This window comes from Penicilliopsis zonata (genome assembly GCF_001890105.1).
Source record: "Penicilliopsis zonata CBS 506.65 unplaced genomic scaffold ASPZOscaffold_6, whole genome shotgun sequence".
Taxonomy (NCBI): Eukaryota; Fungi; Ascomycota; class Eurotiomycetes; order Eurotiales; family Aspergillaceae; genus Penicilliopsis; species Penicilliopsis zonata.
The window spans coordinates 109,264-130,919 of record NW_019208916.1 but is presented as its reverse complement, the minus strand read 5'-3'; the positions used below and the strand labels follow the sequence as shown (position 1 = coordinate 130,919).

At 49.8% G+C, this 21,656-nt stretch overlaps 10 protein-coding genes across 10 annotated transcripts; 5 read left to right on the top strand and 5 right to left on the bottom strand.

Annotated features, from left to right (window-relative positions):
* Positions 1 to 125: 125 nt before the first annotated feature.
* On the bottom strand, positions 126 to 2,398 carry ASPZODRAFT_15543 (hypothetical protein; the record flags this gene model as incomplete). Its single annotated transcript, XM_022726210.1, has 12 exons — positions 126 to 254; positions 318 to 394; positions 463 to 513; positions 577 to 743; positions 799 to 931; positions 989 to 1,031; positions 1,081 to 1,299; positions 1,712 to 1,804; positions 1,861 to 1,985; positions 2,039 to 2,089; positions 2,145 to 2,293; positions 2,337 to 2,398. 12 exons carry the CDS (start codon positions 2,396 to 2,398, stop codon positions 126 to 128), a joined length of 1,299 nt encoding a protein of 432 aa, XP_022581360.1.
* A 410-nt stretch (positions 2,399 to 2,808) lies between these two features.
* ASPZODRAFT_15542 (hypothetical protein) lies at positions 2,809 to 3,903 on the top strand (the record flags this gene model as incomplete). Its single annotated transcript, XM_022726209.1, has 1 exon — positions 2,809 to 3,903. The coding sequence occupies one exon, from the start codon at positions 2,809 to 2,811 to the stop codon at positions 3,901 to 3,903; it is 1,095 nt and encodes a 364-aa protein (XP_022581359.1).
* Positions 3,904 to 4,140: 237 nt separating this feature from the next.
* ASPZODRAFT_115544 (hypothetical protein) lies at positions 4,141 to 8,639 on the top strand. The gene is made up of 3 exons (XM_022721111.1): positions 4,141 to 6,489; positions 6,550 to 7,318; positions 7,373 to 8,639. Exons 1-3 carry the CDS (start codon positions 4,249 to 4,251, stop codon positions 8,584 to 8,586), a joined length of 4,224 nt encoding a protein of 1,407 aa, XP_022581358.1. The 5' UTR covers positions 4,141 to 4,248; the 3' UTR covers positions 8,587 to 8,639.
* Positions 8,640 to 8,761: 122 nt separating this feature from the next.
* ASPZODRAFT_166136 (hypothetical protein) lies at positions 8,762 to 9,862 on the top strand. The gene is made up of 2 exons (XM_022726741.1): positions 8,762 to 9,166; positions 9,234 to 9,862. The coding sequence occupies exons 1-2, from the start codon at positions 8,852 to 8,854 to the stop codon at positions 9,762 to 9,764; spliced, it is 846 nt and encodes a 281-aa protein (XP_022581357.1). The 5' UTR covers positions 8,762 to 8,851; the 3' UTR covers positions 9,765 to 9,862.
* Positions 9,863 to 10,618: 756 nt separating this feature from the next.
* ASPZODRAFT_151470 (hypothetical protein) lies at positions 10,619 to 12,531 on the top strand (the record flags this gene model as incomplete). Its single annotated transcript, XM_022725737.1, has 3 exons — positions 10,619 to 11,529; positions 11,592 to 12,224; positions 12,294 to 12,531. 3 exons carry the CDS (start codon positions 10,619 to 10,621, stop codon positions 12,529 to 12,531), a joined length of 1,782 nt encoding a protein of 593 aa, XP_022581356.1.
* A 1,170-nt stretch (positions 12,532 to 13,701) lies between these two features.
* On the bottom strand, positions 13,702 to 14,304 carry ASPZODRAFT_15539 (hypothetical protein; the record flags this gene model as incomplete). The annotated part of the gene is made up of 3 exons (XM_022726203.1): positions 13,702 to 13,742; positions 13,806 to 14,139; positions 14,200 to 14,304. 3 exons carry the CDS (start codon positions 14,302 to 14,304, stop codon positions 13,702 to 13,704), a joined length of 480 nt encoding a protein of 159 aa, XP_022581355.1.
* Positions 14,305 to 14,745: 441 nt separating this feature from the next.
* Positions 14,746 to 16,255, bottom strand: ASPZODRAFT_95272 (hypothetical protein; the record flags this gene model as incomplete). Its single annotated transcript, XM_022730499.1, has 4 exons — positions 14,746 to 15,322; positions 15,390 to 15,476; positions 15,529 to 15,949; positions 16,020 to 16,255. The coding sequence occupies 4 exons, from the start codon at positions 16,253 to 16,255 to the stop codon at positions 14,825 to 14,827; spliced, it is 1,242 nt and encodes a 413-aa protein (XP_022581354.1). The 3' UTR covers positions 14,746 to 14,824.
* A 1,068-nt stretch (positions 16,256 to 17,323) lies between these two features.
* Positions 17,324 to 18,666, top strand: ASPZODRAFT_65754 (hypothetical protein; the record flags this gene model as incomplete). Its single annotated transcript, XM_022729328.1, has 3 exons — positions 17,324 to 17,964; positions 18,033 to 18,197; positions 18,282 to 18,666. The coding sequence occupies 3 exons, from the start codon at positions 17,324 to 17,326 to the stop codon at positions 18,664 to 18,666; spliced, it is 1,191 nt and encodes a 396-aa protein (XP_022581353.1).
* A 238-nt stretch (positions 18,667 to 18,904) lies between these two features.
* Positions 18,905 to 19,895, bottom strand: ASPZODRAFT_65269 (hypothetical protein; the record flags this gene model as incomplete). The annotated part of the gene is made up of 3 exons (XM_022729289.1): positions 18,905 to 19,077; positions 19,141 to 19,435; positions 19,485 to 19,895. 3 exons carry the CDS (start codon positions 19,893 to 19,895, stop codon positions 18,905 to 18,907), a joined length of 879 nt encoding a protein of 292 aa, XP_022581352.1.
* A 408-nt stretch (positions 19,896 to 20,303) lies between these two features.
* On the bottom strand, positions 20,304 to 21,639 carry ASPZODRAFT_131733 (hypothetical protein). The gene is made up of 3 exons (XM_022722829.1): positions 21,293 to 21,639; positions 21,039 to 21,228; positions 20,304 to 20,972 (listed from the first exon to the last, which is right to left on the bottom strand). The coding sequence occupies exons 1-3, from the start codon at positions 21,449 to 21,451 to the stop codon at positions 20,389 to 20,391; spliced, it is 933 nt and encodes a 310-aa protein (XP_022581351.1). The 5' UTR covers positions 21,452 to 21,639; the 3' UTR covers positions 20,304 to 20,388.
* Between the last annotated feature and the right edge of the window lie 17 nt (positions 21,640 to 21,656).

Below are 21,656 nucleotides of genomic sequence, written 5' to 3'. Positions count from 1 at the left end.
CCAACCTTGATGAGCAGATTAATTTGTCAAACAAAAACAATTCAAGCTCTTAACCAGGAAGATAATAGCATAGGTCGCTCATTCATGGTCATATATCATGCCTTTATACCCACTGCTGAACAAAGCTAAGGATGCCATCCTGCCCGAGTATACATGATCAGTCCGATCGGAACAACAATTGGATTGTAGGAGACAGGAGACGGTGTATACGGAGGAGGAGCGTCTGAAGACATGGCTTGGGTGTCTAACTGGGCCTGGGAGTATATTGGTATATTAGTTAGTATAGGCTGAGCTTTGATCGATGGTTGACAACTGACAATATCTGGACACGCGCAGAGGATCATTGCGTGTTGAGGCGTGTAGATATGATGATTTTTTGCGGAGGTATCAGCTTCTAGATGTGCCCAAACATCTCATCGTCAGCACAGACATGTATAGAAAAGCAGTGAGAGCAAGACATACGGGATGAGCTCGGGGTCGCCGGTATTTTCGGACCCGATTCAAATCTTATACCTGTTTAGTTTAGCAGAATTCCCGAAACGTTCCGAGTCCGTCATTCGCTGGTCAAAGGCTCACCTGCTTCTATGGTCACGTACTGCGCTTGGAAGACCGAACAGATGGCGCAGTTGACATTGCGACAAAGGTCCAAGGGGTATCCGGGATCTCCGATATAGCAGGCCCGATGAGCACCATGGAAGCAGAGTGGCAAATCTATTAGAAAGGAGAGCAGTTCGATATCACGACTAACAGCGAGGTTAGTCACTTCTTCCTTGCCTATCATCAAGAAAGCATGCATACCTAGCGGTTTTGAACGTACTTGGCGGTTGCCCGTCAGCGAGAGATGGAAAAGACTTGATATCGAAGAGGATTATCCTTTCAACGCAGGCGGTCTTGGTCTGATCAACCCATGATTCGTGAAAAAGGCGTTCAACTAGTGCGCATGATTTAGCAACCGGGGAAAAGGAATACTGCAGCTATCGGAAGATACCTTTTTTTGAAAAGGGAGTATGCCTGTCCAGCAGACTCAGATCCTACGAGCGGTAAGCATCTAGCAGAAGAGCATCCTGCATGCCCACATACCACGATTATCTCTCCTGAAGCTGGCGGAGGGAGATTCTGGGGAATCTCCTGGCGCGTTGTGTAGGTATCACTATTCGGCGCATCGCTGCGCTCGGCGTCGTAGCGAGGCACGTCTGCAGCTTCAGCAAGAGGTTCAGTGTCGGAGGTCATGGAACTGTCGTCTTGCATCAAGGCGTCATTTTCAAGAGGCGAAGGAGGCAACTCGTATTCTTCGGGCGGCTTCTCCCTACTATCAGTTCAGCCTTGTTAGCTCTGCTAGAATCAAAGAGACGATCCTACTCGCCCATCCATGTTGTCGATCGATGACGAAGACTGAAGACTCATAAACATAACGATGCCAGCTGATCTGAGATAGACGGGAGAGAAGAGAGAGAGAGAGAGAGAAAGACCAAGTGTTGATTGCGAGGCGTGCGAGGCTCTTGGACACCCGCTGGCATAAAAGCCACAATTGTCAGGCATTAGCGTGTGATGACCGGCATGAAAATACCAGGTATACTACATCATGATTCCAGTAATTCCCTAATGAAATTTACGGGCGATTGAAATCAAATAAGAACAATATACGATCTAGCTGTCTAGGCACTGTAACAGTGTGAAATCAACGTGGTGTCCATCCCTCTCGCGTATATACAACAAGCCCGATCGGTTTGATCCTTGCAGGATCATAGACAACAGTTTCCTGGTATTCAAGTGAGCCTCCATCAGCTTTCGTGAGTCCCTCGACCTGCGATAGAGTCAGCTAGCCAGTAATCAGAACTGTTACTCCCAACTAGCACGTACTGAGTCACACGGGCCTGGGAATCCCGCGGCTTTCATGTCGATAGAATTGCCAGGATCAACACCGCAGAGGATGATGACATGTCTGTTGCAATGAATATGATGGTTGTTGGCATAGACGTCGGCTTCTAGTATCGTGAGTTGAAGTCACAGGCAATGAGCAGAGAGAAGGAGAGCCTACTGGAGGACACGACACTGCTGTAGATCCCAGGCCCGAACATCCCTTTAGTATCTAGCGCTCGATGAGAATGATACCGTCTTGTAGCCGATATTATTCGATGACTCACTGGCCTGGGAGAGCGAAAAGCCATTATTGAGGATGCCACAGAGATAGCATTCGCTCTTGTCGCAGGGTTGTAGAGAGCCACTCCCGATCTTGCAGGCACGCTGTGTTCCGTGAAATCGAAGCTTGAGTCGAGAATCTTTCGCGTTTTTTCTAGGCAGTGAGCCGAGATTGGCAGCCAGAAGGCAGTACGTACATGACATAGATGGACACCAGTTTGGCCTTTTTGTTAGGATGCCTCCATTCGCAGTGGAACATATGCGAAACTACTACATTAGACGATATCCGGTTGACAGACTTGGGCATACCTTTTTGATAGAAACGGGTCTTTTTGTCTAGATATATCAATTCCTAGATAACGATGAGAGAAAGCTGGGAAGACTGCCGTGGTTCAGAGGACATGACATACCATGTTGTGGGCAGTTGAGGATAGCATCTGACAGCTCAAGATCCCAAGGACTTGTCCCCTAGTTTAACAATAAGCCAAGTTTCAGCAATAATACAGTTTGAAGGCTGACTGGGGGGTCTGTATTTTATCTGCAGCAGGCTCTCTTTCCTCCCTGGCATGCCCAAAGCTCGTTGATAAATGCACGTTTAGCGCCTTCAGTTCTTGTCAACTTCTCTCTGCCATCAACCACCAATACCAGCAGATAGTTATGCCTCAGTCCATGTGGTCCATGTTATGGGAATTGGTGGAGGAATACCGCCAACCTGTTTCAACTTCAAGACACGATGCAGGTCATAGCCATCGCCACGGAAATGCAAATGCTGCTCAGAATCGCCAAAGAGAAGCCCTCCGCCAAACCGCCCAGGAGACCCTGGATCTTCTCCCAGCGCTCTTGAGCCACCTCAGCTCCGGTCGCGAGGCCTACAGATCGCAGAAAGTCTCGTTTCGTTCCCTCGCCAGTTTGCGTCCCAACGACTGCCCTCGTCTGGCATCCCCCGCGACGATCAAAGTCATCAACGACGATACCCTCAACGTCGCCGTCAGGCTGGTTCAGGCAGCGCGAGCACAGCGCCACGACTCATCCCTGCTGAGCCCGCGCCCGATCATCGTCAACTTCGCCAGTCACCGAAAACCAGGCGGCGGTTGGTTGAACGGCGCGATGGCACAGGAGGAAGCCATCTGCTACCGCAGCTCGTTGGCGCTCAGCCTCAACAGCAAGGATTACCCGCTTGGCCTCGACGAGTCGATTTACAGCCCCTACATCCTGGTGATACGCAATGACCTGGCCTCCGGACACCTCCTAATGGCGCCTTCTACCCCGCCAGAGGAGCTTCCTGTCGTGAGTGGGATCACCATCGCCGCTCTCTATCGCCCTGCCCTTCGCACAATAGTGGTGGCAGAGCCTCAGAGACGCCGGCGTGTCCACAGCTCGCGTTCACGCTCCCATTCACATTCGAATTCACATTCACATTCGAATTCCCCGCTCTCTTCTCCCACCCCGTCCCCCTCCCCCTCTCGTCGGCGTACACAACAAGTGTATGCGCGAGACACGGACCGCAGCCTTACAAAATCGAAAATGAGGCTGGCTCTTCGTATCGCAGCAACCAATGGCCATGGCATGTTGGTTCTAGGCGCCCTGGGCTGCGGCGTGTTTGCCAACCCGCCTGCGGAGGTTGCGCAGTGCTGGCTCGAGGTCCTGAGAGAGCCCGAGTTTGCCGGGAATTGGTGGCGCGAGGTGTGCTTTGCTGTCTACGACCCCAAGAACGAAGGGAATTTTGCCATTTTCGAGCGTGTGCTCGCAGGGAAGAAGGTCTGAAGGTTGATTTATTGGTCTACTCTTATTGCTATTTTTTTCGTTCCGTGACTTACAGAAGATGTCTCGCTGTTCCGTAACTTGGAATGTATTCGTTCATTTACACCACAAGGCTGACAGAGTTGCCTGGTGATTGGCAGCCTCTTTTTCAATGTTCTGATATTTCTGGTGAAATGCATTAAATATATGCCCGCAAGGCTGAAAAATACAGATCTCACCGCAGCGTCACAATGGAAGCATCAGGGTCAAGACGAGGCTCTATAATGCGATGTGTGGATGTGAGAACCACCAAGGGGAGAGAAAAGCCCATTCGATTCATATTATTGATTCCGGGTTGAAGATGTCAATATGCCAGTCAATATGCCACACGGCAGAGATAAGGAATGGCTTCGAGCCCAGTTGCACGCCCTTGGAGAGCCCATCCCTAGAGAACAGCCCCTTCCATCGCTGGCATCAACATACTCGCCAGCATTGTCCCCAGCGGAAGACGGTCAGGCAGTCCTCCTCCTCATCCAGGCGTCAGAAGAGCGGCGAAATGGGGAGGTCAAAACAACGGCGAACCCAGCCAAGATAAAACACGATAAATGGACGTATGAAGATTACGAGAGCGTGTTGAAACAGCTTGTCTGTGGTCCCAGCTCAGTCCCCGTCGGCGTTCTCAAGAGTGCCTTGTATCATTTTCAGACCCATCAGCCGAAAAAGGCCCGGCAAGGGACCTTGAAAATGCGCAAGCGATTCACGGATGACGAGAATAATTCCCTGATGGCCCACTTGATATCGCAGGCCTTGACGGATAACCGACTCGATCAACTCCAAGCTCTAGCTCACTTCGCCGTTCCAGCTGTTGTCAGCCGAGCGATTCCAATGGCACTTTTGACAGACAACATCAAGGGCGTCCAGGTTCTCATGGAGGAGAAGGCTGACGCGAATACCTGCCCAAGCCTCTTCCTGGACTGTGTCGCAGCTGGGAGATTGGATTTTGTCCGTCTCTTACTCCAATCGCAAGTAGCTGTTTCGGGTTCTATCACGACACAGGCATTGCCCGCTGCAGTAAAGCTTGGAGACGTGGAAATGGTTCAGCTGCTCCTCGCGCATGGAGCCAATGCCGACTTTGATAACGGCGTGGCACTGAGAAGCTCAATTGATGCCAATTACTTGACCATCCTCATCTCGATCCTCCTATGCAACCCACATCCCGCCAGTGAGACGTTAGCATCGATGGTATCATACGTGTGGTCCGAGCCTCAGCTCTTTGCCGGACGCCAGATCCAACTGATTGAGTTTTTGTTGAATGGAGGCGCCTCCGGGTACAGCGTTGACGTGGTTTTGTCGGCTGCCGTCAAGCGGCACTGTGGAGGGTTGGTTAAGCTGCTCATGAGCAAGGGGACATCTATCGCCTGTTGTGACGGCCAAGCATATAGAGAAGCAGTGTACGCAATTGATTACGGCATGCTTGAGATTCTCAACCAAGGGAAGCTGGGAAAGGGGCTGGCAAGTGATATCTTTTACTCTATTGATACCACTCAACAAGGAGAAGACATATCGTCGCAAGACTGGTACAAGCTGGCCAAGTACCTTCTGGACCAAGGGGCTGAGGGAGATGTTGTTCACGAGGCCTTGATTAATCGAGTCCAGGCGAGGGATCTCAACAGCGTCGCGATGCTCCTCATCTTCAATGCATCGGTGGACTATAAAGCCGGACGTGCATTGTCCATGGCAGTGTCATCTGGAGACGTGAATTATATCGCACCGCTGCTTCATCGAAATCCTAGAGTCGAGTCAGTCAATGAGGCCTTGTCCCATGTTCCGAATCTTTCCCATAATGTACAGTTGGACATAACACTCAGGCTTCTTGAGGCTGGAGCAACTGGTCCCGCCGTGGATATGGCTCTAGATACAGCAGTGAGCCTCCCTATCGGTCAAAGAGACCATGTGTACATTCAAGCTCTGGTTGATGGTGGAGCAGATGCTGGTCAACAAGACGGGTTGTTGTTCCACAAGGTCGTCCTGGATGGAGATGCCGAAGTCCTCGAGATTCTACTTGGCGGGAACTTTCCAACTGCCATTCTTGTCCCATGTATCCCGCTTGCTATGAAGCTTGACGAGCAGCGGCGGTACGAGATGTTAGAGATCCTGCTCGATAATGGCCCCAAAGGCGGTCCTGTTATTGACCAGGCCTTAATTGACAGCATTGACGAAACGAACGACTCGGCGATCCGGGTGACTGAGCTGCTGTTGAAGACTGGGGCCGCTAGCACTGCCTTCAAAGACGGAGAGGCGTTTATAACAGCAATTCGGTGCAAGAACCTGGTATTTCTGAAGCTTTTGCTTCAATTCAACTCTCTCGACGAGCACCAACACTGTGCGTGCCTTTTGTCCGCCATAGGTCTTCCACGGGACCATGTGAGACTGGAGAAGATCCAGCTTCTCCTCACCAGCTGCATAGACATGTCCAGCGAGTCCTGGACCGCCTGCTTGAAATCCGAGATGCAGTGTATGCGACAGGATAAAGAAACATCAAGAGTGTTCAAGCTTCTCCTTGATTCAGCAAAGCGGCAAGGGACACTTGATGAGTTGCTTTTGAAGGCTGTAAGTTTTCAGCTGTGAGTCTTCAACAGGGTGGGAAGAGATAGTTGCTAACGTAGCCAGGTGCGAGAGCCGTTGTGTGACTATCTCCTTCTCAAATTCCTCCTCCAGGCCGATGCGTCAATACTATACCGAGACGGCGAATGTATCCTTCATGCAGTGATGAAGAATGACACTCGGTCCCTGCAACTATTCCAGCGATATTTCCGTGACCATCCAACCATCATTCCAGGAGTCTTCGAACGCGCGTGGACGATGGGAGCCAGAGCCGGATCCCATGAAGCCGCACTTTCCTTCCTTCTAAAACGACGAGCAGCAGGGAGCTGTCTGAATATTGCACTTGTCGATACGATCGAGGCAGGTGAATACTCAGAAAAGACCCTCACATTCATTGCCAACCTTCTGAATGCGGGCGCGGATGTCGACTATAATCACGGCGCCTGCCTTGTCAAGGCGGCCGCGAAGGGGAATATCGATGTGCTCAAGGCGATGTTTGCCCATTGCCCAGCCCGCGAGAGCATGACATTGGCATTCCCATATATCTTTGCCTCTGGCGTGGACAGTCAGACGATTTGCGCCCTTGTCATGGAGTTCTGCTCTCATCAGTCTCGGCCAAGCTTTACCGACAGCCCCCAACCCATCCTTTTTCTCCTACTGCAGAAATATCCCAAAGAAACGGGGCTTCTCAAATATCTGATAGATGCAGGCTGTCCAGTTGATCTTCCAGTGGTGACCCACCAGGGAAAGTATCTGTCTTTGCTACACTGGGTACTCATAGAAGATGAGCACGGGATCTCGGACAATGTTATTGAAGCTTTGCTGGATGGTGGAGGTACGTCTTGCATGAGGACTCACTCCGTAGCAATCAGCCTGCTAATAATACCAGCAAATCCGAACCGCAAGACTGCACACGGCCTCACACCTCTTGAACTGGCCATCTCAAGACCGCGTCGTCAAGTCGTTGCGAGCCTCCTACGCCACAAAGCCGACGCGACAGTGGCAACAGGAAGCACTGGATCCCGCTCCATGCTCTTTCTTGCTGTAACAACAGGAGACAGCGACATTGTACGCAGGGTCATGCTGGCTAGCCTGATGGAACACGATGGGGCACTCCATGAAGCGGCCAGGGAGGTGGACACCAAGATAATCGAGATTCTCGTCAAAGAGGGAAAGCAGCGAGACTATGCATACTCCGGCTGCAACGGCCGCACCGCATTGGCCGAGCTTTGTTTGAACGCCGACGGAAACAAACCAGTCCACCAGCTGAAGCGAGCCATGACACTCCTCAAGGATGGCCGCTGCTTCAGGAAGAAATCAAACGGGAAATCCGCCCTTCACTTGGCACTGGATAACCCGCGAGGTGCACCGTCCATGACCCGCGCCCTTCTCGACAGCTTCATGGCAGAGTTCATCAACGAGGAGTTTAATCTTTACAAAGAAGACGGACTGGTATACTCGCCTTTCGCCTACGTCAAGATGGGTCGCAACAAGGCATCGGGGATCCACGATGGACCTTTACTCCAGCTTCTCAGCCAGTTCGGATGCAGGAACCGGTTCTGGGCTCGAGATGGGCGTCCGCAGCCAGCCAACGTGGTGAATCCGCCAGAAGAGATTGCCAAAATTATAAGGGATCAGAAGAAACATGAACGGATGCTGGCGCAAATCCGTGCCCAGTCTGACGAGGCGCAATCCGACATCTCGAAACGACACGGGTTGATACTCGAGACTGAACAGAGTGCAGCTGACCAGAGGAGAATGCTAGAGGAAGAAGCAGAGAAGCGTCTCATGTCGACTGTCGCTCGGCGACATTTTGAAGAGCTCGCACATTTGAAAGAGCTCTCTCAGTTGTCTGGGACAAGCCATGAGATCTCTATCAGCTATGAGCTGAAAGATGCGTGGGCCCAGTATGGCGAGCTGTCCCGGAAGAGGCAACAGGACGAGATCAAACACCTGGAAGAGCAGCAAAGAATCATCACGGCGGGATTCAAAACGCGGGCGGAGATCGAGAAGAAGAATCGCGAGGCGAACGCGCTCGAGATGCGGCGTCTGCGAGAGCTGCAGTATGAGATTGACGCCTTCGACTTGATTGAGGGCATGTAAATAAATATAGATGAATAAGGCAGTTCCAGTACGTGAGATGAACAAGTATTACTCCGTCTACTCAGCCAGATACCCACTTCAGCCGCAATATACCGAAGAATACGAGATTGATAGAAATAATGAGGGGTAATTTCACTACTGTCGAGTCTCATCAGGGTAGGACTGGTAGATTAATAAAGTCTCAGGGTCCTTTGTATTGTACTCATCTTCACTATATCAAGCCTTTTTCCTTCTCCCACTCTTTATAAGTTCATTGCTTTTCAAAATGAAATCTAAATACTCCCTGGAAGACTTTCTCGTCGTGTTCGGCCCTCGAGACACTTACCTTGTGCGCACCCCCGGAGTCGACCTGCGCTGGACTCTCCCCGTCTCCTCGAAGCTGCAGGATATCCTCACCTCCGCCAAAGAAGTCAGCTTTGTCGCGTACCCGTCTCTTCTAGACGTGGAGGCCTCAGAGTTGCCGGACCCTGTCGTTGCATATGTGAAGAAGGGTCTGTTGGGAGACTCTAAATTCCATCTGCCTGAAGATAACGAGCCGGTTTTGAAAGAATGGCTACACAAACGGTGGAACAACACAGTAGTACCCATTCACTTCCTTCCAACAACCATAAACATACTTGATATACTGACAACCTAACTATGCTTAGGGCATTCAAGTAATCTCCTCGAATGGCGCATGGTGGGCTCAATCCAGCTCCGGCACGACAGCCTTCCAATCGCTCCCCGGCGACGTACGACAACTCGTCAAACCAAACCATCCGCACGGCAAAGTCGTCCATCTCGCGATGGGCGTTCAGGGGGCCTACATTGCTGTCTTTGACGACGGACACTGTATCTGGGATCTCAAGGGGGGGTACGGTAGACTCGACGCCCATCTGGACACCAGACTGTCTGGAGAACTGCTCTACGCAAGTCTGAGCCCCTTTGATGCTGGTGCTTTCTTTGCCGTGTTCCACAACGACACCGTTATCTATGACTGGCCCGAGGGGGAGGAAAAGCGTTGGTCAGAGATAGATGGCTGTTTCCTTGAATTCGACGGCCTTCGCGTTCTCACCCCGTCTGAGACGCTCAAGTTCTCGGTTGCAACGCCGAAACGCCCGGGGGCTTTGCGGCAGTGGACAGGGCAGGTGTTGAAGGATGTGGCTACACAGGATATTGAGAGTGTATTGGAGGGTTAGTATATATTAGTGAATAGTATTTTGAAGTGAATATAGGGTTTTGATTCAGTGAATATTGATGTGAACTTGGGCTGCTGGTATATAATCCTACTCTCCCCTCTATCTCCTCAATATCTCAACCTTCCATCCACCACATCTAAGCTTAGGTCTTATTTTGATGCTATAAATATATAACCATTTAAAGCACTTTAATTGTCCTGACATCCTAGTGGGCGAGAGTCCAGACCCCTCGACTTTACGATGCCCATTTCCACAGGGGATAACGAATGGCTTCACGCCGAAAGCTGCAACTCCTCTTCGGCTAAATGTCAGCTCCATGACTGTGTCAACGAGGAAGAAGTCAATGTAGCGGCACTCTCACTGCTCACTGCCATTTGTCTAGAGACATACAAACTCGGTGCGATGCACGAGACCGACTACCATCGCCGACAGATGGGCTGCAGCTTCTATGCAGGCTGGCTTAGCCACCAGTGCTGCTAAACGAAAGCCAAGTGAATCGCTTGCTGCCTATGCTATCTCTTGGAAAGAGAAATGCATACAAGAAAAGGAAGGGAGATGGAGATGTGATGGGTAGACTGTCTAGACATGAGGGGTATCGAATATAATCAGAACAGATGCCAGTCTTGAAGAATATAGAAGCATATAAGCCTTATTATTATTATTAATTTTGTATTAACTATCTTATAGTTTACACTATTAATGTCTCATACTTGATCGTGTATGCCTGATTATATAAGAGCTTTGACGCCTGTGACTCTCCCGACTTTCTTCCACCAACGTCGGGCTTCTCAGCTTCGACGCATCGACCATCGCGCAGCTGAATACAATAAACTGGGCATTTCCCTACATATCAGATGGCTTCCTGCACTGAAGCGGGTCGTGTTTCGATATCTGCCGATAGTCCCAGCCGCGAAGAACGGTTCAGTGATGATAAAAGTGGTGGAGGCTCTGATGAAGAAGAATATGATGAAGAGTGGTTCCCTGGCGATGGGATCTGCCCGTCTCCATCACAATTCACCGCATGCTGCAATAGCAGCTTTGATACTTGGAAGAAGGCAACGGCGACATCTCCCGACATTCTCCAGTCTCCTCCTGCCTTCTACATTCAGGCTTTCCTGAAGCTGCTGGCGAATGTCCCTTCTTTCTTTCATCATCCTCCGGAAAATATCAATATCGCCGGTGGACCCAGATCTCCCTTGGTTTTACGTTCGTCCTTCCGGCTTGAAATAGCAGATGAGAGCGACTGTGTTGATTGTTGGAAGACTTTTGACTACTTCCAATGCCTTGGCTTCGTGTCACCCGTGACTTATAAAGTTGCCAAAGAGGCCCAGTGTAATGGTCTCCCTTCTTTGAATCTCCATGCTGGTTACCTTTGCAGTATAATTCTGGCCTGGTCGTATATCATCTCCGCACGTTGGGTCGAGATTCTCCAGCGAGCTGGCTGGAACAGCTTGATGATTCATTCTCAAGACGCTGAGACGATTGACTCATTCTGGAATATGGTTCTACAACGACACTGGCTCGCCAGACTGAAGACTGATCGGGGTATATTCTACTCCCCTTGGATGATGTCTGATGGTGCTGTGAGACCGGCTGGCAGCAGCGACAACTTGGCTCAAAATCCCCTCAATTCAACACTAGCGTTTGATATACTCCTGAACTTTTGTATTTCTGAAAGTTTAGAATTCGAGTTTATCATAGGGCTTGCTTCTGTACTAATGTTCACATCACGGAATGCACCTCCACCAAAACTTGCTCCGCCGACGTTCATCTCTCAATGTCCTGACATCTCATCGAGGAAAAGCTGCGTCCTCCATGGAATCTTAGCAGTTCTGTTCTTGATAAATGCATATTCCTCAGCTCCACCCAAGATGCTCTCGATTCGCTACTGTGCAGTGCATTTTTCAATCCCTCTGTGCCATGCAACCTCCTTGGAGCCAATTCTCTTGGTATCAAGAGAGCTCTTTACCCATCAGGGATTGAATTTCACAAGCTCTTATCCGCAGTCACCAGCCAGACACCCCATCTGAGCCTCCTCTGGGTGTCTGTCATCTGCACAGGTCAGGCAGGATCAATAATCCGTCTTGCCCTTGATCGATTACCGCCGCTCTGTCTGGCCGCTGCATTCTGGACAAAGACAATCCAGTCATTCCTTCAGGTAGTGTATCAAGAAATTCCAGATGGATCAAGTGTCTCCCGTGCGAGAGAATTCCAGACCTCTTATCTTTGTCGAGCTGAGACGTCAATCCCATGGACGCCCTCTCCTCCCTTTGGTTCAACATCAATAGATAATCTCAGCCTTGAAGTCAGAGAACATATTGGGCACAATCATAGACCCAGGTCTTGGAGAATAGACTGGATATTGGAATCAGGGGAAAGAATACCGGCGAGCCCACAACATCAAATTAATCTTCCTTCCTGCGCAATCCATCCTGATGGTAGCGATGAAGGTTGCGAAGAGTGAGTGAACCCATTTCTTGCTGGATTTTCTTAATTTTTAGTCTATTTCTTCCATGTTAATCGCTATAGACCTCAAATTTTGGATAGGGAAGCTGCCGATGAACAGTCACGGAGTGCAACATCTCGACTGTTCAATTGGCACAGAACCTACGATGATGGGATTTGGCTTGAAGATGGAACTCAGAATATTGAGAAGACTCGACGGATCCATCTGCATCCATGGATAGTAGACCCATTTCATGATAGCGGATGGGAGGAGCCAGTCGAGACGAGTTCAGAAGTTGATCCTGAGGCTATACTGAAGTAGTGCTCTGAGATTGAATGCTCAAATACTATTCTATAATTATAAGAAGCCCTAAAAGCCATGCTGCGATATGCTGGGGTTGAACACTGCATGTTCCTGCCCATCACGAACATTGATTCTAAAAAGGTCGGCATAGTAGTCATGGTGTGCTCTGGGTGTAGTGTAGTTCTGTAATTCATTTGCAAGACCCTTAGTCTATTTGTGCTAGAATCCTTTCTTCTACCCAAGGCGCTACTGAACACGAGATGATTCCCTAGCGAGTATACATGAACAGAGTCGTTGGGTCACGCATTGGTTGAAAAATTCAGGGAGTATCAAGAGTGGTATCGACTGGCAAGATGCCCTATTGCCACAGTATCAAACAGGTCTCTCTGCCCGTAGTTCCTGCGGCCTACTCCATTCGATGACGCTTGATCTGGAATCAAGTCTCACAGGTCTTCCTCCTCTTTCGCTACAAGCAGCTTGTCTGGCATTTTCCAAACAAGAATTTCTTGCTGGAATTTCTTCATATTCCAGACATAAAGGCTCGGATCTTCCGTTGATTGTGTGAGAAGTCCCTGCGATGAGGCTTGCTGAATTCGTTGTAGGTCGCTTTTCGTATTTGAACTCATCGTCTGAATCAGCCGCCCCTATGGGTCAACAACTGCCACGGTCCCCGAATCAGTGAGAAAATAATCCATTGGTGGCATCTTACGAGAATATTCGAACAAGAAGGGTAAGAAGAAAGAGGAGAGATCCGACGCGAGGCGCGTCTGATATCCCTGTCCTGGGGTCCTAAAAGAGGAATGGCGTCGCACTCCCCGTATGCCTGAGGCGCTCACCCGAACGACCTCACCGTCGCCGTCACAACAACAGGGCTGTCAGCTTGCCCTGCGCAGCTCGAAAGGTAGCAATATTACCTGAAAGATAGCAAGTGCTAGCGAATCTCCCGCGAATAGCCTCCATTGCGCCATATGGGTACAGGGATGCTCCCTAGGATCCCAGAGGAAGCAGAGACTCGACTAGAAGTGATGCATTTTCCTTCATGTGTGTAAACGCATTTGACAGCATCTCTTTTGCTCGAGATTGGTGAACCAGGATAAGTCATGTCTTTGCCGTCTGCCTTTTGTGGAACCAGTTAGTATCAGTAATGAATACAGTCTTCAATACATTCTAACATACAATATGTGAGTTTTAGTTTGCTCGGTAAGGTAAGACCATGATCACCCTGTCCACTAGTAACAATCAGCAATCCTTGGTATGAATAGCAAAAAATAGAAAAAAACAACAATACTAACAAGGCTCAAAACGGCGCCGGTTCCAGTGAGCCAGACCCGTCGCATTCAAGGCTATGGCAGTAGCCAGGTTGTTATAATTCAGGGTCGTCGTGCCGAAAACTTGTTGTTTTGGTAAGAAGTGTTTCTTTGGAGACTGGTTTTCTTCCGCGTAACTGTCGGCAGTTGCAGGCGGCAGCACGCGCCGCGCGAGAAGAGGTGGGCGCAGGCGAGGGCTAGAAGAGTTAGTCAGGCTCGCAGACACCAGGATCCCCCTCGCGAGCCACTCACAGAACTGAACTCCATGGAGGAGGGGGGCGAGGACAACGTGGATGAGGAGCCAGAAGACTCCATTTTGCTACTATAGTTAGCCGCGAACACAACCCGCCAGAACACCACCTTGCGAATAGGAACCTACCAGGGCGGGGGGTGAGGGATACTGGAGATGAGAAGGAGAGATGAAGGCGAGAGCAAGGATCTTATATGCCAAGCCGAAACATACATAGATGGCAGCACACTGCATTTGGAGGAGATGAAGGCAGGGTTTCTAATGTAGTTCGAGTCCCGCATGTAGTTTATGGATGAGAGATATAGAACCAGTCGGTCTAATAAGTTAGACTGAGGACGGAGGTATTATATCGACGTCCTCAAGGAATTTAATATCGAGTCCTGCACTGAACAGTGTGCGATCGTCTTGTTCGACAAGAACGATAAGCATGAGCTTCACTCGTCTGTAGTCGTTGGCTTTCTCCACCTATATAAGGAAGCATCTAGTGGTCTGGATGGATTATGGGCAATGCTATATGATATAATGATGATATTAGGAGAGATGAATATGAAAAGTAGAGGAAGATAGTGGGAGATCTGCCGTCTTATATACGGCAGTCAGGTGGCTGCCTAGTCTTTTCAGCTTACGGTGAGACAGCATTCACCACCTCAGACAACAAGCTACAAAGAGACAATGGACAGTGAATGATTCTATTCCATTTTGAAATACCTATACTCATCAATTTCTCTAATGAAGGCTACTCATACTCATTCAATCAGTGTTTCATCGGCTTCTCCCTCTCCCGCCAGATCTCCACCTCACCTCCTCCCCGAACGACGCCGACGCGCATGGTGGACAGCAGATTGTGCGCTGCATTGGAGTGGGTGTACACGCCCCCGTTGAACAGGGCGGTCGCGTCCTTACCGATAGCGGAGGAGATCATGGCCTTGCCACCGGGATGTTCCTTGATGAAGTCGGTCACGTCGTGGATCACGCCCGCAATCACGGTCAGGGCCTTGCCGGTGGTCTGCGTTTCGGCGAGGAAATCGTCCCACGCCACGACGGGCAGCTGGTCCAAGGGTATTCCCCAGTCGAGCTGGGCGCGTTTCTGGTCGACTTTCTTCTGCAGCTGTTGCAGACGGCCCTTTTCGATCTCGTTGGCCCGGAACTGCTTCAGGTTATAGGCCAGACCGAGCTGTTTCCACACCCAGATGGACCATTTCGTCGGGTCGTACTGCCACCATTCGATTGCGTTACGGTAGTCGGAGGGAAACTATTGGCATTAGGTATTTTTGCTTATCTTACCCACCACTGGGAGGAAGGATCCAGATCTGACTTACCTCGTGGTGGAAATTGTGGTAGCCCTCGCCGAGGGTGACAAAGGCAGTGATGACATGGTCTCGAGGGGAGTTTCTATCATCAAAGGGCTGAAACCGTGTTAGTAGATGAAGAACGGATAAGATGAAAGAAGGGCCATACCTGCTCTCCCAACCAGTGAGCCAACGAGTTGACGCAAAAGGTAGCCTGCTGAACGAATCCGAAGCGCAAGATCCCCGCATATACCAGTCCACCCTTCCAGTCTCCCCATCCCAGCCCGGCAACCAGCATGGGAAAGATCATACCAAACATGAGGATGAACAGGCCGTAGTTGCGATGCTGCCAGACGACAACCGGGTCCTCGTCCAGATCCGAGACGTCCGTCCGCCCACGGTGCTTCGGGTTCTGCTTCAACACCATCCACATGAAATGCGAGTACCATAATCCCTTGCGCACGCTGTACGGGTCCTTGATAGTGTCCGTCCATCGATGATGCGCCCGGTGGCCGCGACTCCACCATCGGATCGAGCCTTGCACGGCACCGCCCCCGACACAAGCCAGGAAGATCCGCAGAGGAAGCGACCTGGAAATAGAGCAGTCAGAAAGGAACCAGAAATCAAGACGCCACCGCATGGTGTATGTTCTTTTCTCACGCTTCATAGCACCGATGAGCCCAGAGACGATGGTATCCCGCCGTGATCCCCAATCCCGTCCAGAAATAGTAGAGGACTGTCCAGGCAGCTGTGGCCAGTCGAAGAGGGGTATAGCATGCAGCGACGCAGCCCAGGAGAGGAATAATCAGGATCAACGTCGTGTTGATCCATTCGACATGTTTGTACCAGTTGTGTAGAGTAATCGGCTGCTCGCTGATATGCTTTGTTTCTGCCATGGCTACAGCATGAAGATAGACATCTATGAAAAGACACTGGAACAGAAATAGAATTCAACTTGCATAGTTAAAGTACTTCGATCTAGAGCTACTGACTGGGTAAATATGAACTGCCTGGTAAGAGTTGCAGAATTTGTTGGGCTGTTGGGAAGACCAGGTTGAGTGTATTGTCTGATCCATATGTCCGAGATAGGGGATTACCATCATATTCGCTATTTCCACTCCAAATTCCACAATCCAAGGAGACAATGAGAGATAACGAGATGATTTCAGAAATTTTATTATTGTACAATCTAAATCACTTGAATACCCATTCCTTATACATGGGTGTGTGGAATCAGAATGATGACATTTTTGCTGACTTCATTTCATCAATTTTCTTCAAGATGGGCCCATAATCAACAATTATATTTCCCAACATGCCGCTTCAAACACATCTATCAGGATCAGTCGACACGCCTCTCGAAACCCCGAAAATGACTCACTCGCATGTAGCCAACTTCCTGCTGAGATGAAATCCAATTGATGACTCTGTCTTACTGAAGGTTAAGGATTTCAGTCCTATATTTTCTCCCTTGATGAGATTGATGGCCTTTGTAATATGTAACCACCATCAGGCAGCAGATAATTAACAATCATCCATCTTATTCACTTTTATTCCCATCATTGGGACTGGGTGAAGCTGAGCTTTTGTAGGGTTTAGGGTTAGGGTTAGTATTGACCCTGGGCATGTCTACCAAGTATGAAATGCCCGTTTGTCCTTGTACTCAACCATACCATCGATATTCCGGCCAACAACGCTGTGTGCATAGATGATTATCCTTTGCTTTTGAATTAGAATACTGCATCATAAATGCTGACAAAATATTCGACACATCTTATGTCAAACCTGTGGTTAATGACATATGACCTTATGACCTATCGATAGACGTGCAGATGGAGAATGCAGCATGCAAGGGGACTCAACCCCAGCATACCGCAGGCGACTTTCTCACCCCAGAACATTGAACGATGTCATCGAAGCTCACTCATGGATTACCATCGCTAGACAGTATTATTCCCATCAACATGCCTGTCTCGTTTGAAGAAAGCCAGAGCAGCAACCCTGACTACACAGGGTTTGACCATCTTACCTGGTACGTCGGAAATGCCCTACAGTCTGCATCTTTCTTTATCACGCGGTACGGATTCGAGCCCGTGGCGTATCGTGGACCAGAGACAGGATCCCATCTGGTAGCATGCTATGTGGTTCGGAACGGACGGGCAGTGATGCAGTTCATGGCTCCAGTGGCAGACTCGAACATCATCGAGGTCGATGCGCGAGCTTCAGCAACGGACCGCCAGCTCGCTAGGGATATCCACGAGCACCTTTCTCGGCATGGCGATGGGGTTAAAGATATTGCCTTTCAGGTGACCCATGTAGCTGAGGTGTGGGCACATGCGGTGCGCAACGGCGCGCAACCAGTCCAGCTTCCCGTGCAAACGGCAGATGAAAAGGGAGAGGTCTGCTGGGCCACGATCGGCGCATACGGAGACACCACGCATACCCTGATCAACCGGTCCCAATATCGTGGGGATTTCCTGCCTGGTTACCTGGAAGTTGCCGGTTCAGACGGGATAAACAAAGTCCTACCTCCGATCGACCTAGTTGAGATCGATCACTGTGTCGGTATTCAACTATCTGAAGGCCTCGACGAGGTTGTCAAATAGTAGGTCAATCCATTCATCGCCTGCTGCCCTTTGCTTCTCTTAGGTCTTCCAGCTCAGATGAGAATAGCTATGAAACCGCCTTCAACTTCCGCCAGTACTGGCCAGTTGATGACACCCAGATGTGCTCTGCCTATTCGGCCATGCGGTCCGTTGTCATGGCGTCTCCAAATAAAGTCATCAAAATGCCTATGAACAAACCAGCTGTGGGCGTGGAGAGATCCCAGATCGAGGAGTAGGAATTCCCCCCCTCTTCCTGTCCTTCTTCCTACCGCTCTTCCCACGGCACATTCATACTTCCTGAACTAACGTCTTCGAGGTTCGTCGACTACTACAACGGTGCTGGTTGCCAGCACATTGCATTCCGAACAGGCGACATAATCCAAACCGTGGATCATTTATCAAAGCGGGGAGTGCTTTTCCTTGAAGTTCCTCGATCGTACTATAGCGATCTCAAAAAACGGCTTGGAGAGAAGCACGAGAGTGTCTCAGCCAGGATTGAACTCCTACAACGGTATAATATCTTCGTCGATTTTGATGAAAGCGGGTATCTGCTTCAGATTTTTGCAAAGCATATCACGGACCGACCAACAGTATTTATCGAGATCATCCAACGCGAGAACTTTGATGGATTCGGGGCAGGCGATTTCAAGAGCCTGTTCGAAGCGTCTGAGAGGGAGCAGGCCGGTCGAAAGAATTTGTGATTTGCTCGGGATAGGATATCGAAATGAACCGTAACTTTCTTTTTTGACTTTGTCAAACCGTGTGAGGACTCAGTGAGGAGTCCATGAATCATTCTCGGATTGTTGTCGTGTCGCCAGCTGAAAAGGAGAAGGAGCAGAGAGAGCATTGCAACCACGTGCCTGCATCACGTGGGGTATCACATATTTATTATCATTTATAGAATTACCATCTTTTGCTCTCTATTCCACCACAGAATACTCATATACGAAACGGCCATCCTAAAATGCCACTGGTACACAGCTGACTCTCTTGGATCTGGCCTGCCTTGGCCTTCAGCTCGCTGACGTCCCAGTTAGCCATACAGAATTTCCCATTGAGAAAGCGGCCTTCTTCGCTGGCTGCCCAGACGAGAAAATGCGCACTCAGTTTGACTGGGTGGTCAGCGAGGAAATTGTATTCATTGCAAGCCAACGACGGAATCGGAACAGACTTACTATCATCCATGGCCGGCTTGGCCTTTTTCAGGAGACCCGATTTGTCCGACAGTTCTGTGTGGACGATACCCGGATGGACCGAGATGGCGACCCCGTCCCCAATCTCAGCGGAGATGAACTCCGTCAGCTTGACCTGTGCCATCTTCGAGACGATATAGGCCGAGACACCGGCGGTGGGGTTGGTAGGCGTGACGGGCATGGAGACGACTTGGGCGGCGACATTGATGACGACAGCACGCGGATGGCAGGTAGGTAGGAAATGGTGAGCGAAGAGAAGCATGCCCTTGACGTTTGTCTATTGAATCAGTACAGTATCCTTTCAATGGTATTCATTTTGCATTTACCTCCATCACTTTCCACCAAGCATCGATATCCGCTTCAACAATTGGTGACGGGTCCACCGCCGATGCGGCATTGAGAATGAGCACATCCCAACCACCGATCGCACTGGAGGCTTTACGAACCGCCTCGTTGTCGGTGACATCGGTGACATAGACGGTTGCGCTGGTGGCTGGGTAGTGTTCAAGAATCAGGGCTTGTGTCTCTGTGAGAGTCTCGATCTGAAGGCCTAGCAGGGAGATGCGAGAAGCACCTGCAGCTGCAAAGGCAAGACATGTCTCTCTGCCGATCCCACTGCCGGCGCCGGTGACGACGATGGTCTTGCCCTGCGCTGATAGGGAGGGCTGCGATGGGTCGATAGAGGGATAAGTGGTGTTGTGCCAGGTGGCAGTATAAGAGGGGATTTCATATTTCATTTTAATCACAGTATATGAAAGTGCTGGGGATCTTCAGATCAGAAACTAAAAGTAATAGAGCTGGTATAGTAGTAGTCACGGCTGCTTCTCCTCTTCAGGCTGATAATAATCTATTAAGCTGTCAATAAGGAAGCAATGTACCATTGATCCATGCCACGTGTTCCCCTTGAGGAATACCCCGCCATTAGTTTAGATGCTCTTATAGTGATCAATGCTTTTCCTTGTTTGTTGGTTGGATATGAGCCTTGTGATTAGGGATTTTCTCTCGTATACCTCACACTAATGCAGTCAAACGAGGCTGCCACGTCAGACTCCAGGGCAGGGTTCTATACAGCTGCGAGCGGGCAGATTACGAGTTGACAAGGGATATCTATTTTTCTATTAGAGATAAAGTCTTTCTTTATAAAGAAGACTTTGCATTCAGCTTTGACGAATCTATAAATAAACTACTCAGTATCTAGACATTCCCACCTCTTTCAGAGCATCTACCTGGCTAAGCCTTCAAAGCAGGAGACGCTCTAACATATTCCCTCCAAGTAGTCAACGGCTCATCGACGATGGCGATGCTGGCCCCGAGCGAGTCGCCACCATAATACCCAAACTCAGCCATGAGACGCATATTCTGCAACAGCTCCTCCTGGACCGGCTCAGGCATCCCCAGCGACCCAAGAGCACCCTTGAACACATCATGCGGCAGTTGGGAGTAGACAACGTCTTGGCCAGCTCCAGAAGACTCCTCCCTGAGGACCTGCACAATCTCGATCGGGGTGGTGTACGCGGTAGCCCCGTAGATGCGTTTCCCCAGCGTCTCCTCTCTCTTAAGGAAGATCGCCTTGACGAACTTGCCCGTATCGTTCTCCGACGCGAACAGCGGGATCGGCGCAGTCTCCAAGATGGGCAGGGCGAGGATGCGTGTCCCACTTCCGTCGGGCGCCTGGCGAAGATTCATACCCGCAATGTTCGACATGTAGAATCCCGGGAGGAAGAAGGTGGCCTTTATATCGAGCGTGCGGATATACTCTTCCACCTCGGCTTTACTATCAAAGTGGTAAACGTGGGATAAAACGCCATTGGTAACTATAGAATCGACATATATTAGAATCGTCGTAGATTAGAATGGTGATCAAAGAAAAAGAAACTCACGCTTGGTGACGTTCAACAAACTACTCCAGACCAAATGCTGAACACCCTCTTCGACGCAGATATCGGCAATCCTCTTCCCCTGCTCGATCTCCTTCTGGCCATCCAGATGCTCCCAGAAGTTCGTCACGGCGTATACCCCATACGCGCCGCGAATAGCTGTACGGAGTGACTCGCTATCATTCAAGTCGGCCTTTTCGTAGTCCTTTAGCGAAAGAGTACATATAAATTAGGAACCTAGAAGATATTTTACAAACCTGAACCACTTCCACACCCTTCGAAGACAAGGCTTGTGCGTTCTTCGAGGCCGGATTGCGCGTGATGGCTTTGACGTGGAATGTAGTCTGTAGCAGGCTTTCAACGACGGAACCGCCTTGTTTGCCTGTTGCGCCGAATACAACGATAGTACCAGACATGATGACAGTAGTAGTAGTGGTTGTGGTGGTGGTGGTGGTGGTGATTGTAGTAGTAGTAGTGGTTGTAACTAGTTGCTTAGGTTGATGCACTCAAAAACCATCTGAACACCTTGACTACTTATAGCATCTGAATCCATGTTTGTAATACTATCAAAGTCATCAGACGAAGTAACAATTGTAACCCCGACATATCGCGACTTTGTCA

Excerpts from the sequence above, each read along its gene's own strand:
- ASPZODRAFT_131733 (XM_022722829.1), bottom strand. The coding sequence starts at position 21,451 with ATGTCTGGTACTATCGTTGTATTCGGCGCAACAGGCAAACAAGGCGGT. Across the intron at positions 21,229-21,292 it reads AGGGTGTGGAAGTGGTTCAG|GCCGACTTGAATGATAGCGA; the intron begins GTTTGTAAAATA and ends GACTACGAAAAG. Across the intron at positions 20,973-21,038 it reads TTTGTTGAACGTCACCAAGC|TTACCAATGGCGTTTTATCC; the intron begins GTGAGTTTCTTT and ends TCGATTCTATAG.
- ASPZODRAFT_115544 (XM_022721111.1), top strand. The coding sequence starts at position 4,249 with ATGCCAGTCAATATGCCACACGGCAGAGATAAGGAATGGCTTCGAGCC. Across the intron at positions 6,490-6,549 it reads ATGAGTTGCTTTTGAAGGCT|GTGCGAGAGCCGTTGTGTGA; the intron begins GTAAGTTTTCAG and ends TAACGTAGCCAG. Across the intron at positions 7,319-7,372 it reads AGCTTTGCTGGATGGTGGAG|CAAATCCGAACCGCAAGACT; the intron begins GTACGTCTTGCA and ends TAATAATACCAG.
- ASPZODRAFT_166136 (XM_022726741.1), top strand. The coding sequence starts at position 8,852 with ATGAAATCTAAATACTCCCTGGAAGACTTTCTCGTCGTGTTCGGCCCT. Across the intron at positions 9,167-9,233 it reads AACGGTGGAACAACACAGTA|GGCATTCAAGTAATCTCCTC; the intron begins GTACCCATTCAC and ends AACTATGCTTAG.